The sequence below is a fragment of the Lathamus discolor genome, chromosome 3 (assembly GCF_037157495.1).
Source record: "Lathamus discolor isolate bLatDis1 chromosome 3, bLatDis1.hap1, whole genome shotgun sequence".
In the NCBI taxonomy this organism is placed as follows: domain Eukaryota; kingdom Metazoa; phylum Chordata; class Aves; order Psittaciformes; family Psittacidae; genus Lathamus; species Lathamus discolor.
In genome coordinates this window covers 38,809,994-38,827,533 of record NC_088886.1, presented here as the reverse complement: position 1 = coordinate 38,827,533, position 17,540 = coordinate 38,809,994, and the positions used below count along the sequence as shown (strand labels likewise).

The 17,540-nt window shown below is 42.1% G+C and overlaps 1 protein-coding gene across 1 annotated transcript in view; it reads left to right on the top strand.

Moving 5' to 3' along the window:
- The first annotated feature begins 3,798 nt into the window (after positions 1-3,798).
- The window catches only part of LEKR1 (leucine, glutamate and lysine rich 1), a 57,156-nt gene continuing 43,414 nt past the window's right edge, over positions 3,799-17,540 (top strand). The window contains exons 1-4 of the mRNA XM_065674707.1: positions 3,799-3,990; positions 4,285-4,366; positions 12,624-12,674; positions 15,195-15,409. Coding sequence (XP_065530779.1) covers positions 4,319-4,366; positions 12,624-12,674; positions 15,195-15,409 — 314 coding nt within the window. The 5' untranslated portion in view covers positions 3,799-3,990; positions 4,285-4,318. The remainder of the gene's footprint in view (positions 3,991-4,284; positions 4,367-12,623; positions 12,675-15,194; positions 15,410-17,540) is intronic.

Below are 17,540 nucleotides of genomic sequence, written 5' to 3'. Positions count from 1 at the left end.
ACATGGACCACTCCTGCTCCTCCACGACCCCCCCCGTACCTACAGCACTGCAAATCTGAGCGATACGCGTCTGAGCTCTGCGCCTCCCTAGCAAAACTGGAACTGCCAGCAGCCTCCCAGAGGAGCTGTTTACAGGCAGCGCTGCAAAACCGCTTCCCAGTGCTGATCTTTGTACTGAACAAATGGGAACACAGCCTAGACCAAGATTTCTTTTACCCAGGAAAGGCTGCAGGTGCAGGCACACCTATTCACCCTTACAGACACACCCCGGGTGCTCCTGCTTTGTGGGAAGAGAGTGTTCGTGTTTATTAGCCTTTTTCCATAGCTGCACGCTGGGCATGGACTTTTCTCCTGGGGGCTGGGATTTCTAAGCAGCAGGAGGCTTCCCACGTGTGTTTGAGAAGGTACAAAGCCTGCCAGAAAACAATGGAAATAGCTGGCTCATGACTGCTGCGTGTCACGCACTCATTTCTTGTCTGTTCGTTTGTCCTTGGAGCCGCTCACGCCGCCTGGAACCTGATCTCGAGCGGGCCCGGTCACTGCGGCTGGCACGCACGCAGGCCTGCCGCCACACCACACGGGGAGGCACGGCTGGACCGCCGCTGGCCTCCCTGCAACCGGGCAGGGGCAGGCAGACCCCCCTGGAGCCCTGAGCCACCCCGATGCATGGATGGGGCGGAGGGGCCATGAAAGAGTGTGCATTCTGTGTGGGGTTCCTGCAGGGGTGAAATAGCCACTTCAGAGCAGAGCGTGCCCTGAGCAGCTTCTGCGCCATGCCTCCCACCAGGGCGTAAGCACCCCTCAGCACCCCTAGCACAGCCTCTCTTCAGCCACCAAATCGCAGAACGGTTTGGGTTGGAAGGGACCTTAGAGCTCATCTAGTTCCAATCCCCATGTTTTTGACACGCTTGCATAAGAAGGACAAAGTACCCCCAGCACAGGCTCCCGTTAACCCCCCTGGACACGGTCTCCTCCGCCCGCCCCCCCAACCCCCGGGCTGATCCCCTCAGCGGGCGCCGCCGGGGCAGGGAGGGAGCAGTCACCGCTCCACCGCCTTCCCCGCCCCCGGCGCGGAGATCCGCGCTGATCTCACCGCCGCGCCGCACGACACCCTTCCCCGGCACGACAGGCGGCCATCGCGTGAGAGGCGCTGGGCGCCCGGCCCGCCACCCCCCCGCCGCCATCACGCAGGGGGAACATATGCCGGCAAGGCGCGGCCGGGCGCCCTCTCTCCCCCCCCGCCCCCAGCTCTCCCGCCGATCAAAGCCGTTGCCTTCCCTGTCTCGCTGTTAATGTCGCTCTTAATTAAATGCCTCTGCGGGGGGCGAGCGGCCCTTCACACGCGTGGGATCAGGAAAAGGTTAAATGAAGGAGGGGGGAAGGCTGGGGCATGCGGCTGCGGTTGCTGCCAACCCGGGGATTAACGATGCAGCGCAGCACGGAGGCCGGCACGCAAGGTGGAGCAGGTCACGACGGCAGCACACGCGAGGGCGGGTGCGGGAAGGCAGTCACTGGTGGGACCGTGCTGCACGGACGGGGGGTGACGGAGAGCACGGGGTGCCCGGTGCCTTCCCGTGCCCGGCACCCGCACCCCCCGGCTTTTACTCATGCAGTTTTCATAGAATCACAGAATTATTCGGGTTGGAAGGGACCTTAAAGCTCATCCAGTGCCACCCCCCTGGCATGGGCAGGGACACCTTCCACTAGACCAAGTTGCTTCAAGCCCTGTCCAACCTGGCCTTGGACACTGCCAGGGATGGGGCAGCCACAGCTGCTCTGGGCAACTTTTGCCAGTGCCTCATCACCCTCACGGTAATGAATTTCTTCCTAATATCTAACCTAAATCTGCTCTCTGTCAGTTTTAAAGCCATTGCCCCTTGTCCTGACCCTATATACCCTTGTAATAAGTCCCCTTCTAGATTTCTTGTCCTCTTCAGGCACGAGGAGGCTGCTCTAAGGTCTCCCTGGAGCCTTCTCTTACCCTGGCTGAACAGCCCCAGCTCTCTCAGCCTGTCTCCATAGGAGAGGTGCTTCAGCCCTTTGAGCATCATCTCTCTCTGGACTCACTCCCACAGGTCTATGACCATGTTGGGGGTGCCAGAGCTGGATGCAGTGCTCCAGGTGGGGTCTCACAAGGCAGGAGTAGAGGGGGAGAATCCCCTCTGTCAACCTGCCGGTCCTGCTGCTGGTGATACAGGCCAGGGGACAGTTGGCTTTCTGGGCTGCAGGCACACACTACCAGGTCATGTTGAGCTTCTTGTCAACCAACACCCCCATTTTTCTTTTTTTCCAATAAAATTCAGTCTTCTCCAATAGCAAGCTCTTCTCCCCCTCTGCTCAGCTGCGCAGCACTGCTCCGAGAAACCTTATTGATGCCACCCCAGAGACTGAACCTTTGCAGCAAAGAGCAGCTTGTGCATAAATTAAATCAGGTTAGCAAGGCTGGCGGAAGGTCGCCTCATTTTTCATGGTGGCCTCTTTACAGTTTTTAGTGGCTGTTGCTTAAGTATTTTCTTGGGGGGGGGGTGCTAGCTTTCTGTATAAGGCTTGTAGGGAATACTTTGGGCATGTCAATATTGCTTTGGCCTACAGAAAATGCTTTGGGTACATAGGAAGTGCTTTGGGCATATAGGAAATCAGCTCTGGGAGGTGAGGAGCCCAACTGTGCTCATGGCCTCTCATCCACAGCATCAAAAGTCTGCGTCAGGTTCAGATGGAGAAACCCAAGTGTGCTGGGGAGTGTGGGGATGGTGCAGATGGCTGCTAAAACACTGCTGATGGGATGCAGGAAAGCCTGAGTCTCAACATCAGCTCATTTTTTTGGCCTGCGTTGAGGGGGCTGTATGTAAAATAATCAGCGATGAAAAGGAGGGGAGGTTAGAATGTGAAATTAATTCCACTGAGACAGGGTTATACTGAAAACTCCCGATTGTCACATCTTTTCCTTATTTATTTTTATTGTGTTGCTGTGAACCCAAGTGGATTTCAGTAAGTCATAGAATCATAGAATTCATATTGGAAGGGACCTCAAGGATCATGTGGTCCAACCTTTCTAGGCAACGCATGACCTAGACTAGATGTCCCAGCACCCTGTCCAGCCAAATCTTAGACACGTCTAGTGCTGGGGAATCTACCATGTCCCTGGGGTCATTATTCCAATAGCTGATTGTTCTCATTGTTAAAAAATTTTCCTCTTGTGTCCAACTGGAATCTCCCCAGGATTAACTTGTGCCCATTACCCCTCATCTTTTCCATGTGACTCCTTGTAAAAAGGGAGTCTCTGTCTTCCTTGTAGCCACCCTTTCAATAGTGGAACATGGTAGTAAGGTCTCCCCTGCACCGCTTTTTCTCAAGGCTGAACAATCCCAGCTCTCTGAGTCTTTCATCACACAGCTGTCCAGTCCTTGGATCATCTTTGTGGCCTTTCTCTAGACCCTCTCCAGCTTCTCCACGGCTTTTCTGGATAGCAGGGACCAAAACTGAACACAGTATTCCAGCTGTGGCCTGACAAGCGCTGAGTGGAGTGGGACAATAGCATACATCTGCATCTTTGCTGGTGATGCCTTGGCTGATGTGACTCAGCATTCTGCTGGCTTTCTTTGCCACAGCTCCACACTCTTCATTCCTATTGAGCCTGTGTCCACCAGGACCCCCAGGCCACCTCCCCCCCTTTTTCTTTGTTTTCGGACGGTGCAAACCCACTTCACGCAGGGCTTGAGCACATTTTGTCACAGAACTGACCTGGGTGTGAGGGTCGGGTTTGGGGTGACAGCTCACATGAAGCAAAGGCTTTGCAGTGCAACCAGATCGGCGTTCACGCCGTTTTCCTCCCCGTGAATAGCCAGCTGCAGCTCCGGCAGCGCAGCTGCTCCCGTTCCCCGTTATTAACCGCCCCTCGGGCCGGTCAGTTGTGTCCGGGCGCCGGGAAGGAACTCTCACCCTCTCCACACGCCGCGGCGCGCCGTTGCCGTGGTTACGGAGGAAGCCGCGGTAAGAAAATGGCCGCTCGGCCGCTTTTCCCTGCCCCGCTTCCCTTTGGCTGTCCCGGGCCTTGGGGCTCCGCACTACCGTGCCCCAGGGAGGGTCGTCGTTCTCTCCTCCCTCTCTTCCCCTTCCCCGCCGTGGCCTGCGCGCCGCGGCTGCTTCCCAGTCTGCTCTGAGCAGGCGGTGCGGGCTTGGGGAGGCCACTGGGGGCTGGCCTGAGCCCCGTGTATCGTGGCTGTGTGGGGCAGAGGAGGCGTGCGGCCCCGCTGCTGAGGGCAGGCTCTGTGTGACCTCCGGCAGCTTCCCTGACACCACTGCCGAGTTTTGGGAGGATATGGAGCGGCACGTCCCCATTTACGCGCTGCCTGAGGAGATTCGCAAGGTATGAAACAGTGGAAGTATGAAAAACAAAATGGTGTTTGGAGACCACGTAAGCCAGTGATTCAGGACTATTTTACCGGCCTTTGAACTCCAGTACCATACCTCATACATCTTGGTCCTTGTTTTAGATTGGGTGTGTTCTAGGTTTCGTTATATATGAGAAACGTTTATGTGTTTTGGTTGGAAGGGACCTTAAAGATCACCTAGTTCTTGCCACAGGCAGGGACACCTTCCACTAGACCAGGTTGGTCCAAGCCCTGTCCAGCCTGGCCTTGAACGCTGCCAGGGATGCGGCAGCCACAGCTTCTTCAGGCAACCTCTGCCAGTGTCCCACCACCCTCAGAGTGAAGAACTTCTTCCTAATATCTAATCTCAGTCTCATCTCTGTCAGTTTAAAGTAATTCCCCCTTGTCCTGTCCCTAGAGGTCCTTGTAAAAAGTCCCTCTCCATTTTTCTTGTCGGCCCCTTCAAGTACTGAGAGGCTGCTTCAGGTTCTCCCTGGAGCCTTCTTTTTTCCAGGCTGTACTACATTAATATGAATATAAATGAATTTATATGAATATTTATTTTACACACTAATGGCAACCCCATGGCAAGGGGGTTGGAACTAGATAATCTTAAGGTCCTTTCCAACCCTAACTGTTCTATGGCTCTATGAATACTGTAGAGGAACGTGCTCATTCTGTAATGGGGTTGTCACTGCTATGTGAGTTTCAAATTTTACCCCATGTGACATGTTTTGTTGCCCTAAGTTTGGAATGACTGAAAAGCATAATGTGTAATTGTTCCAAAGGAGTGTCAATACAGATAGGAAGGAGACATTCCCCTTCATACTTTCTTGTGTCTTCTCTTTGTGTGTGAGGGTGTTGCTTTGTTTGGGAGACAGATTATTACCAATGTTAACAATGCTGCTATTTATATGGGGTTACTTATGAGGAGGCTCTTTAAATGCCACATGATGCACACAAGTGGAACATGAGTCAGTTTTTGTAACACTATGAAGTTTTTACACCCAATTGCCCTTAATTTTTGGTAGGCATCTAATAATTAGCAAGTAATTTAAAAGCTTTACATATTCAGGCTAGCACAGCCTGGATAAATTCTCCCTGGAATAGTCCAGGAAACTTGAGAAAAATTTTTAGCCATCAGTGATGGTTTCTGAGAATTCAGGGATGGGTAAGATAGCCAAAGGAAGGGGAAAGGAATGCTTGCCCTTAAAAAAGGGGAGGGGAAGAGCCTGGGAAACTCACAGACTCACTAACAGCTGTTTTGGTAGCAGGAAAGACACCAGATATGTTTGTTTATTTAGAAATGAGTTTGCAAGCATCAACAGGATAAGGTGGTTAGCAAAAATCAGTGCAAGCTTCTAAAGAAAAGAAAAGAAAACCCGAAACATTGTGACAAATGGTTGGATGAAGTGCATGTGAAGTACATCAGCGAATTATTCTGGATCTAGTACTGCGCAGTATTTCCATGAGTGACTTAAGGCTGTAGTTTCGTGGCACCTCAGCTGTTTGTCTTTCAGTTGGATTAGTTCCTGATAGAGTTCCTTATCTATGTGCTATACGTGTGCTAGCACAAGGAGGAAGCAGATGTGAATGCAAGCACAAGGGGGGAACAGAAAAGGGGTGACATTATTTCTCTCAGTAGGATTGTCAGTCTCTGCTGTTTTTCATTGAGCTAGCACCTTAGAGTACCATAAGGAATACACTTATGCCAGTCTGGGAGGGGTTGTGAGCAATCTGGAAACAGTATTAAACTTCATATTCTTAGTAAGAATAAGGTGTATTTGGAAAGAGTAAGTCCAGTGTATCAATACAAAATGCATACAAACTGATTCAGCTTCCTTGTCACTTGTCAAGCCTTACGCAGAGATCTATAATCAGGTCATAAGCAGAATAACCTTATCAAAATGATGTTACAAAAAGAAAGCAGCCATTAAGTTTATTAGTATGGGAGTTGCATGTGAAACATGGGCCTTACTTATTCTTCTGTTCAGAGCTGTTGAGGTATTGGTTCTGAGCTGCAGGCTTTAAGAAAAATAACATGGCTGACCAAAGTTTAGAAAATAGCAACAACAGCAGAGGTTAAAAATCCTGTCCTTCTAGGAAAGGGTAGTAGAACTGAGTGTACTTATTCTGGAAAATACTTAAGGGCACAGTAACAATATTCATATGTGTAGGAAAATGGTGGTTGTCCTTCATCTTCATCTGCAAATTAATCTCATCCTCACCTTTCCAGGCTTGCTTTGCTTTAATATCATGAAACTGTAGAGCAAATCACCCAGGGGAGTTGTGGAATTCTTCCAGCAGTGCTGTGGGGGATGAGTAAGGCAAACTTTTTGCTTTGGAGTTGGAGACTGGGGCAGGCAATCTCTTCAGATCTCTTCCAGTCCTACAGTTCATATTTAACAAAAAGATCTGAATGCAGAAGACACAGTATTTCTGGATACGTACATGAGTAAGCTGTTTCTGACCATTCTACCCTGTACCTCAATGTGAGATATGCAAGCTGGAAGGCAATGACAGCCCAAGATTTTGGGATCAGTTAAGTGTCGGGGTTTTACATAACTTTTGTTGCTGCTTGTCTCTTCATTCAGCTGACTTGCGTTGTAGTTGTAGTATAGTTACAAGATACAGAGCTTGATTACAAGTCATTCACACTATTTCCTGCCCTTGTATTTTCTACCTTTTATGTACACATGTTCTTACTCCCTCCACGTTCTCTGCTTCTTGGATTTTATAACATCTCTCTTGGAATCTTAGCTTTAAATTGCTACGAACATAAGTAGAACTTGTGCCAGCTGTTGTGCATTGCTTTGCCAAATCAAGCACATGCTCCCAACATGCAGTTTGCAGGCCAAAGGAACATGTGTGTCTGGAGGGAGTATGTTAAACATTGTGATTTCAGCTGCAGAATACTGACTTGCTAGGCACTGTTTTGAGTTGGTTTGCTGAAGGTTGGAGTGCAGTGCTGACAACAGATCAAGCAGCTCTCTCAAAAGGGAGGATGCAGACCAGAGCTCTCTTCATTCTTCTCCTTTGTGCTCCTAGTGGATGGAACTTCCCAAGCTGCTTATCAATATTTGCAACAGTGACATAGCAACCTCCAAAACTGCACTCTTGTAGAGGATAGTGTGGGGAAAAGAGCATCTTATGCCAACCTGGAACAGACTCTTCTGCAGACTGTTCTACTGCTAGAGTCTGTGAGAGAGGACAGCCTGTTGGAGTGAAGCCATAATATCATGGCAAAAGTTGATACAAATTGACCGTTTGGTGACTGGGTCCAGTAGGCGATGGCCACTATGCTTATTAAATTTTAAAGAAAATCTTAATGTAGAAAGGAAGATATTTCTTGGTATTTTGTTAATGACATGATAGATGTGGAGGGACCTTGGTTCTTAATGTTCTGATCAATTTTCCCTTAAAGAGTCATGATTTTCTCTCTCTCATTCCTTCTACCACTCATACCTCTTTCACACAATATGCACTGCAAGATGACTGCTAATGAAAAAAAACCCAAAACAAAAACAAATGGGTAAACATCCATATGTCCATTAAAATAATAAAGCTTATAGTGTTATTTTGTAGTTAGAGTTGCATACTTCTTAGAAACTAATTATTAGTAAAGATCTCAATCATGATTTTTTTTCTAAAAAACAAGGTAACCCCCCTGAGTTGTGGCTTTGCATGTTAGCAGTGTGGTTACCTCACTGAGCAATGTCTGTCAGTGTTCAAAGTCAGCAGGAGTCATTTTTCCCAGAGGAAGCTATGCCTCATGGTGTGGTGGTGATGGCAAATGTGGGGAATAGCCACTGCTGTTCTGGCAGCAGACATGGGAAAATCGGTAACTTCGTAGGAAAGAGAGAACCCAGTCAGTTAAAAAACTGTCCAAATGAAGTCCAAGACATAGCTTCTCTTCTGTGACAGTTTTTGGTGAGGATATTCTCTACCTCTTAGCCTTATTTTAGGGACACTTGTATCTGGGAGGTGGTGCTTGCAGATTCGGTGTGCCAAGTAGCAAGTGTTTCAACTAAGTTTGTTGGTCTGTCTCAGTAGAACCCTGCGTTTTCTCTTAACTATATTGTCACAGGACTGTAGAAAACGCTTTGCGTGGCTACTTTTTCGTGTATTTAAATGTCTTAAAGTTTATGCCATCAAACTTCATTCTGAGAAGTATCATAGAGCACCAGAAGGTAAAAAAGAAGTTGGTGTTTCCTTTATTCCAGTGGCTGCGTGTGTATTTTGTTGTGCGGCATTTTTATGTGTGTATTTTTGGTTTGTTGTTGTTTTATTATTGTTGTTAAAGAGGAAAGAAGACTATCACATTGTTAGTTGTTTGTTGGTAGTGGTAGATGAATCTGTTTTATGCTTGTGAACTTACTGTACTTCTGTGTTTGTTTCAGCATTGTTGTCCATTCAGTGTAAGTAGATGGAAATACAGAGTCTTGTCCTGAAGATCTTACTGAAATGGGAAACAGAGCAACAGGAAAATGACCCTGAGTCCTCAAAGCAGCAAGCAAAAAGTTGTTTTAAATAAACAACTATTAACAATAAAAGTTGTATTATATTTTATTTGGCAGATAAATAACCTTTGTTTAATCATAAAATTAATTGAGCACAATATACCCTTACAGGTCAGTAGTTCTCACACTAGGAGCTTAAGAAAGGAAGCAGAGCAGGAATTTTTAAACCATATTACACATTGGTACAGAACGTTCTGTGGTATCCAGCTATCTGCAAAACATCATGAGCATTACTAGTAGCAAATAGTTACTTAATAGATTTGCCATGTATACTATAGATTGGGCATATTATAGTGTCTTTATGAGCACATTATCTTTAATTTTTCTTGCTGTCTTTGAACCAGGGGTTATTTTTTTTTTATAGGTTCTTACATAGTTCCAGTTGCATTAATTAGCTAAAGAATCTGTCCCAGCCACTAAGACTGGCTTTGTAGAAGCAAATGAAATAATTACATATATAGTACTTAAATACTGGTATCAGTATGGATTTAGAAACAGCAGCATTTCTATTTGTGCCCTGCAGATGAGCATGGTAGTGTGCCTACAGAATGGCAGGATGTCTCTTCAGAGACCTGTTGTCATGCACCTTATGAATGCTTCTGGAGAAGATGTTCATGAGTTGCAGCTGTGTCCTCTGAGATTTTCAGTATTTGGCTTTAAAATTTTTAACATTTGGGTTTTATTGGGATGTCAGGCTCCAGGGATGTGAATGTTCTGAGTGACTGTAATATGCTTTGGAAATGTTAGAAAGTATCTGCTTATTTTTGGTATAAGCCCACATGCTACAGCCTAAAGAGGTGGAAAGCTCTCAGCAGTGAACTGGATACCCATGACCCCATATCTGATTTGGGAAAACCAGCTCTCAGATACTAAATGTAGCCTGCTTTGTTACCACTGTGTATTGAGGTATCAGGTGATTTGTGAAAGTGCATCTTCTGAGCTTGGATAACAATCTTAGTGTACGAACTCTGGAGTCCCTCATGGTCACGTAGGGCAGCAAAGCATTTTTATCTGTTGGTATACTTATAAGGCTAGGGCTGTATACACTACATTTAAGCATTTTTACCCTCTTTGCAATCAGTGTCCAAGTTGCTAGGAATTGGAGGGATTGAAGTGACTCTTGCATCACAGGCAATTCAGTTGTAGCTATGAGGGGCTCCACAACTGCTGCAACTACAGATGCAAAAAGTTACTATTTGTAAGGCAAAGAATGATTAACAGTGGGCTAAATTATCTTTTGTCTGCACAAGTATTACGTTTTGTTGCAATGCCCTGCATTGCGTGGATTGCTGGAGTGTGCTGTAACACATCCTGAATGAGTTTAGGAGCACCGGTAAGGTCTGTGCTGTTGGACATGTGTTAGATATTTGCAGGGCTTGTGTGAATGTATGCAGTTACTAACAGTACAGTACAGTGTTTTTATGATTCATTAGTCTGCTTTACTCACAGGCAGGAAAAAATTAAAGCTACCTGAAATCCAATTATTATTTCCTTTCATTACAAACTGATTATTTCAGGGCATGTTTTCAATGAAACATTTGAGAGCAGGATGTTCAGTTTTTACTACAAGCCTATTTCTACACTATACATATGTATACAAAGCAAGTACTGTGACTTTTATTTTGCAACTAATATTTTACAGAAGTGGAACAAATAAGTATATATGAAGCATGGCTTAGCATCCAATTTGTATTACCTTCTGAGTAGATGCTGACTGAAAACTCGGCTCACAGTAAACTTTTAAAGAAGTGAAGTTCCTATTGAGATTCTCAAAAATCATTGAATAGAAAAAGATTGATCTCAATCAAATACCTCTTTGGTTTTGCATATGCAGAAGACTTCACTTTCTTCCTAGAAAATCAATTGTGTGGTTTGAATAATGACTTCTGTGTGTGTGTGTGTGTGTGTGTGTAATAGGGATTGGCTAATTTGTCAGGAGAAGGACAAACAGCATGAGAGAAATTAAAGTAGTATGGGAGAGGAAGAGTAAAACAGAAAACTAGCTTCAGAAGAATAAAAAGGAAAGTAGATTCAGATAATAAGGTAGAATCAAGTAGAGATAGAATAAAACAGTATTCAGAAATAATTTTGAGAGCACCCAGCTGCAGCATAATGATCTTTTTTTTTTTTTTTCTTTTCCTGAATCTTATGTATTGTTCTCCTACAAGTGTGGTTTGTTTTTTGTTATTTGGCCAGTCCTTGCTAAAGCAGTCTCAGTCCTGACAGACTGGGGAGAGAGAAGAGCTGTTACTACTGGTTTATGTGCCTGAGGAGTGCTTGGTGATGCAAGGAGAATGGTGAGTGCTGCAGTTCCCCTAGACTCTCCTTTCTCTGCACTGTAAAATTAATGTACAAGGAGTACATCTGTGCTCATGGCTCTGTGTTTTTATTTTAGTGGTGCACAGAAACATATTTAAAGCTCTTTTAAAGAATCTCATTAATTGAGGACTGGCTTTTAAGAGTCATGGCTATTTATTAGCTGCTTGTAATGGACTGTTTCTAGCATAAGTGATCCATATGTGGGATGTAATTCCAAGGCACTTCTAAGTGAGAAAGTGGATAATTTTCCTTTTAACAAGAATTTAGCTCTTGATCATGGTAATTTTTATGGGCGGAATCTGGGATATCAGACTAGAAGAACAGCCATGCACAGACTGACGCACCCTGTAGTTACATGGTCAAGTTAAAGGGATAAAAATCCCTGTCTTTACAGTCAAAAGTCTAACAATGGTCCAGACCATCAAAGTAACTTTTTATTTTATTCCTTATGGCTTTTGCTCTACAGATACTTACAGTATTGAATCAGGCAGATGTAATTTGAGTGACTATCTGTCTTGGCTCAATTCTGCACTTGCCCTTGGTAGCTAAAGAAATCTATGTAACCATGGAATAATATTAGTTCTTCCAAAACCGGATGCAGCTTTTGAGTTGAAACTACTCCCAGGGATGTTCTGGTGGAACAGCTAGAAATGCTACCTTGTGATACAGCTTGTATTGGTCATAGCTCTTGTCCTTTCTTTATAGCATCTGGTGTAATGTGTATCAGAACTGTAGTTGAAAACCTTACAGATCAAATATCTTCCTAGTCCACGTACTTTGTCCTTAGGAGTTTGTTTTTGTTTTTATGTTGTTACTGTGCATGCAGTACTATTGTGCTAACTCAAATAGCAGGGGTTTTTAGTATCTCTCTGTTCCCTGTTGAAGTCCTGTTTGTTCTGAATTTGCCTGTCCAGCCTGACCAAAAGCACACTACAAAAATTAACTTATGTTTGTTTTTGGAATTCCTAATTGATTTTTTTTTTCCTTTCTATTCACTGCTTGTTCTCACTGCTGAGGATATACAGATTCCATTTTCTAAGTAGAGCTCTCTCTGTTTCTATTCTTTCCAAACTGTGCTTTGCCCCTGATTTTTTTTTTTTTTTTCCTACTTGGAGTTTGAGAAGGCGAAAACAGTCTTCTGATCAAATGTAAATAGTAAAATAGAGAATCTGAGGATGTAAATCATTGTGTTTGTAACACACATTCTTCATGGTTACTCAAAAGTAATATTATTCCTTGTAATATTATTCCTTTTAAGCAAAAGAACTAATGCAGGTTTGTTTCCTACAGATTTTTGTGTAATAGTTGTGTATTGGTTAATCATTCCATTAGAATAATGGATACAAGATACAAGGTCTAATGGACTCTTCTCTATAAATCTCTCTCCTATATGGATTATCTGATATCTGAAAAGGGCTGCTCTCACACTCCAGAGTTTTCTTCAGTGGGGAACTTAGAGAACCAGGTAGGCAATAAATACTTCCGAAAACTTTCAGACACTTTAATATTTCTGCCCTCACAGTCAGAATTGGTTATAAATGATCAGACATTCTGGTTCACAAAAAAAGGGTGACAATAGAGAAATACACAAATAGATAATGTTACTTCTCTTGGAAACTGTGCAAAATCTCAAAACATTTTGTTTGTAAGTAGTCTTCAAAGCTATAGAATGCTTTCTGGCTCTGATCTTAAAATTGGTGTAGCCCTAAGATAGCTTTGTCACCATTTTGGGTGAATGGAATCAGCATCTACAGCTTGACAGCATTTCTCTGTACCTGTCTGTGTGAAACTGCAGTAGCTTCTGAAAAAAATATCCAACCAGCTGAGGAATTTCAGGAGGTATTTTGAGTATCAGTGAGGAGAACTCAGGTTGTGATGTTGACAATGCTAAAGAGAGGAGAAATAGAAATAGAAAAAGGAGAAAGTCCTGGGTGTGGTTTGACCGCTGTGGCCATGAGAGAGGAATCTTGGATTTAGGATAAGAATTCATATTAGTACACATCTTGCTCTCACCAGTTCAGGCCTTGCTCTTTTGGAGCTATTCACTTTCAACTGCATCCTGTTATTTTTCTAGGCATTTTGGGCATACATGGATTTAAATTAGTTGGCTTGCTTATTGGTGTTAATGTTCTGCAGCATGGGATTTAGTTTGGGCTAGCTTGCCTATTAAGTATCAAACAACCAATGCCAAATTTGTATACCGGTATCAGGGAACTGCTAATTTACACTACAGATAAATGTTTTAAAACTAGTTCAATCTGTATACAGTATATTGCAGTGGTTGCAGGATAATTGTGCATGTACAGAAGCAAGGTTCTGATTGAAAGACAGAACTTGTTTCTTTACTGCTGTAGTATAAAGCCTCTGGCTTTCCTGTGGTTTTTTGACAATGTAGCAAATACTTTAAAAATCCAACCTGATCTGAAGTCCTTTCAAGTTTTTATTTCACCTGAGGGACGAACGTGAAGAAGAAGGAGACCCATTTCTTACTATGTCCAGAGAGATAGTGTTTATTGTTCTATGACTTCATTTATTGTGAAGTTCAATAACAAAATTGAACTTGGAAACTAAAAAGTGTTAGTACTTGCATAGAACATTTTCAGTATAGGACCCCAATTGTTTTATTTTGATTTTAATCCCTGTACCCAGTGAAATTTCTGTAACTGTTTATTTGAAAGACAGCAGTGGTCGTTGCTGCATGAGAGCACAATGTTCTTTTTGGGATAAGAGCCCCCCTCCTGTGCTCCTTATAACAGCTCATTTTGTCCTTTTTCAATATAGTAATTTTAAGGCTTTGGAACTTTGTGGTAGTTATTCTGAATAACAGTTTCATTTTTCCAAGCACAGTTTGCAGCTGCCAGGAAAAATAAACTTGCATTTTCAGCTCATTCACAGCAACCGTAACTAGGGGTACTTTAAACTGGGGCAAACCTAAGAAATGAGAACTGAGATTAAATAAAGCTTGGCCTGGTAATTCCAGGGCATCCTGAAATACCACTTTTATCCAGCTATATTTAAAGTGCTACAGATTATTGAATCATGAGATCATGAGTCTGTAGTTTATAATTTTTGAAAGCTGTTTTCTGTCATCTGATTCCGTTCAGTTTATCCCAATGTCTCAAAATGTCATTTTTTTTTTAATTTTCCTGTAAAACAAGGAATTGTTGCATTCTTTGACTTAAACTGCTTGCAGTTTTCCAGCTTTCTGATTTTTGTAAGTCATTGTGCAAAATCCTGTTAACGATTGATAATTGCAAGAAATTCTGCATCACTTGTAGGTTGAGCATTTTTTTTCTGGAAGTGAAAATTATTAAAATGATTAGGAATAACTGATACATTGAATAATGTGTGTGTCAAAGTCAGAGCATGTGTATCTGTTCGTATTTATGAAGCCTTACTGCAAAGCTTAATAATTTGATCACTTACAAAAGTATGTTTCTCAATTTAAGAAAGTTCTTTCAATTAGATGTATATTATGTACTCTGTGGGGTTTTTTAGTGTTTGATTACTTCATACCTAGTAAATGGGTTACATTTTCCACAACACTCAAGGACATGTGCACTACTTCATAATAATTAGTCCCTTACTCATTTGAATTATTTTTGTAAAGATTGCTGGATTATATAATTTTATTTACTTTCGACTTTTCATCTTGCCTACTTAAGTTGGGTATGACTTGTCAAGAAACCACAGTAAATAACATTTTCAGGCTCAGGCAATCACAAATTCATTAAGGAGATAATTTTGTAAAGCATAGCATTTTATTTTAATACATCAGACATAATTCAGAGGTACTTCAGTTTAGAATTCAGTTTAAAATTTGTATATATTTTTTATGTTAGAGCAGTAGCATCATCTGAACATAAATGCTCCAGAGCAGTAAATGGTTTAAACTATTCAGATTTATTATTATTTAGTGTCATTCAGGTTGGCTTTTTTGTTCAACTTTTCTTACTAACAGTCTTAAAATTTTTTCTCTTTCTAGATGTCCCGGGATGAGACAGTGTGTAAATACTGTGGAGTCAGCTATTTGATACTTCATGAATTTAAGGTGATGGAAGAAAAAGTAAAAGCAATGGAAAAGGAGATTAAATTTTATGAAGGAAGTATAGAACGGGAAAAAGGACTTCAAGCAGAATTGCAGTCTCTTTACCGAGACCTTGAACACTATCGAGCTGACGGCGAATCAAAAACAGAAAGGTCAGAACATATTGCCTAGTCTGATGTTATTCTTGTGTACGTGTATTAGGTAATTTAATTCTGAAGAAGTTTAAAATATAAGTAAGATTTGTCTTTCTTTTACCAGATGTAGCATATATACTGTAATACTAATTTAAATAATCTTTTGTAGTAGTCTCTGGAAGCAAGTTTTGAATTCCTTCATGTTTAGAAACAGTCAATATTTTTGAAATGAAAGAAAGGCCAAAAGACATTTCGGAGGTGTTTCGCCTGCACACACTCCCAAATGGAAATAATCAAATATTTAATCTTCATATTTCATAATAAAATTGTAATATTTTAAATTAAATTACACAACATTGGGAGTTTCCCAGTTCTGAAATTTTTACCTATTGTCTTATAGTAACATGGTAAAGAATCACCAGCATTCTTAGTATGAGAAGCTTACAGTTCACTTTGTGAAGGAATGGTGCAGAACATTAAAGCAATCATGAAAATCTTGGGTACTGCTCAGGAGCAGGAGTTTGTAAATGCTTACTGGCAGGTATGTGAAGGTCCCAATTAAAGGGGAGTTTTGTGCTCTTAAGAGCTCCAGTAGTTAACAGTAGACCTTAGAGCCATGTTTATAAATTTAGGGTGCAATGATTAAAACTTTTAAGTGTGTTCTCCTTCAGCCCATACTTACATGCTTTTCTTGTGTTCTGCACAAGTGTAGTAATCAAGTAGTACGTAAGTGTAGTGATTCACATCATGATAACTTTAAACTTAAAACAGGAAGTCATACTTGATTGTTTACAGTGTGACTATAAAAACTGATATTTATAGTTGGCTAGTAAAAGATAGCTACTTTATAAAAATGTAGTTGCTAATATTGACTACTGATAGCATAATGTGGTACAAACAAGGGCATTGGAAGCTTCCTGGTACTTTCTTGCTTATCTGAATCAAGCTGTTGTCAGAAGTTTTTTAAGAGTAAGATTATAACTTTAATTGCCAGTTCAGTCATTTTGATTCTGAAGACCACGAGTAGAGTTGTTTCTTGCATGACTGACTCATGCTGAGTAGCAAGTGGTCTAGAGCTGGTAACATGGGACATTTGGAGTGTTAAGGTCCTCTCAAGAGATTGGACTAGAATACTTTGGAAGAACTGCAAAAGAAATAACTACAGCTTGTCTATTTTTTTTTTATTTTCATTTCTTTTTAATTTTTTTTGTGCATATCACTCAAATACTGTTAAGAATTTGATGTTACGGTTAATGGATTTAATCTTGTGTTTGGTAACACTAAGAAAAGGTTCATTTTAAAAGATAAGTTCACACAAAGTTAAACAAAACATGTATCTTGTAGATTGCTCATGTTTTTGGTTTTTTTTTTTGTTTGGTTTGTTTTTTGTTGTGGTTGGGTTTTTTTTCTCATTTGAATTAAATAACCTCCATCTCCCCTAGTATTTAGTGTTTTGGGTTTAACATTGTATTTCTGAAGAGTGCATTTGCTCCTTGTTCCTTTAAGAGCTCTGGGTGGCAGTTATGGTGGCAGTATTCAGCGTGTTAGCAGATGCAGTGACAGCACATTCTTCTTGCTGAGGATCTTTTGCCATAGGTAAACTTAATTTAGCCACTTTTAGTAAAGCTGTAACAGTTAATAAAAGGTTTATCTCTGCATTTTTTCCCTTAAGGCTCAGCTTGATTTAAAACCTGTTGAAATCAAGAATACTTTCAGTAGTCTTTCATTCAGGCCATAAATCAACTCTTGTCCCTTGTTAAGTAGCTTTTCTAAATATTCCTTATCTTCACTGTACGAGTCTGTCTGGTTACCTTGTGCTGTTGGCATAAACTGTTCTGCATACTATCTTCTGGTTCTTGTAAGGTTGACAAATCATTCTTCCCAGGCGTCTATCAAAAGCCAAATATGCCCCTCCTTTTTTTTTTATTTTTTTTTATTTTTTTATTTATTTTATTTTCCTTTCTATCTCTGGTAGACGGAGGGATTTAATCCTTTGTGTTAGCTGCAGACTTCTTCATTTTTATATTCTTTCTAGGTTAAAGTGTTGCTATTTGTAACTGTGGTTAACCTTGAAAGCCACCCAGGAACCTGAAGCTTGCAGAAATTAGTTAGGTACCCTTTGGGATTTCACTGGGAGAAGGGGAACAAA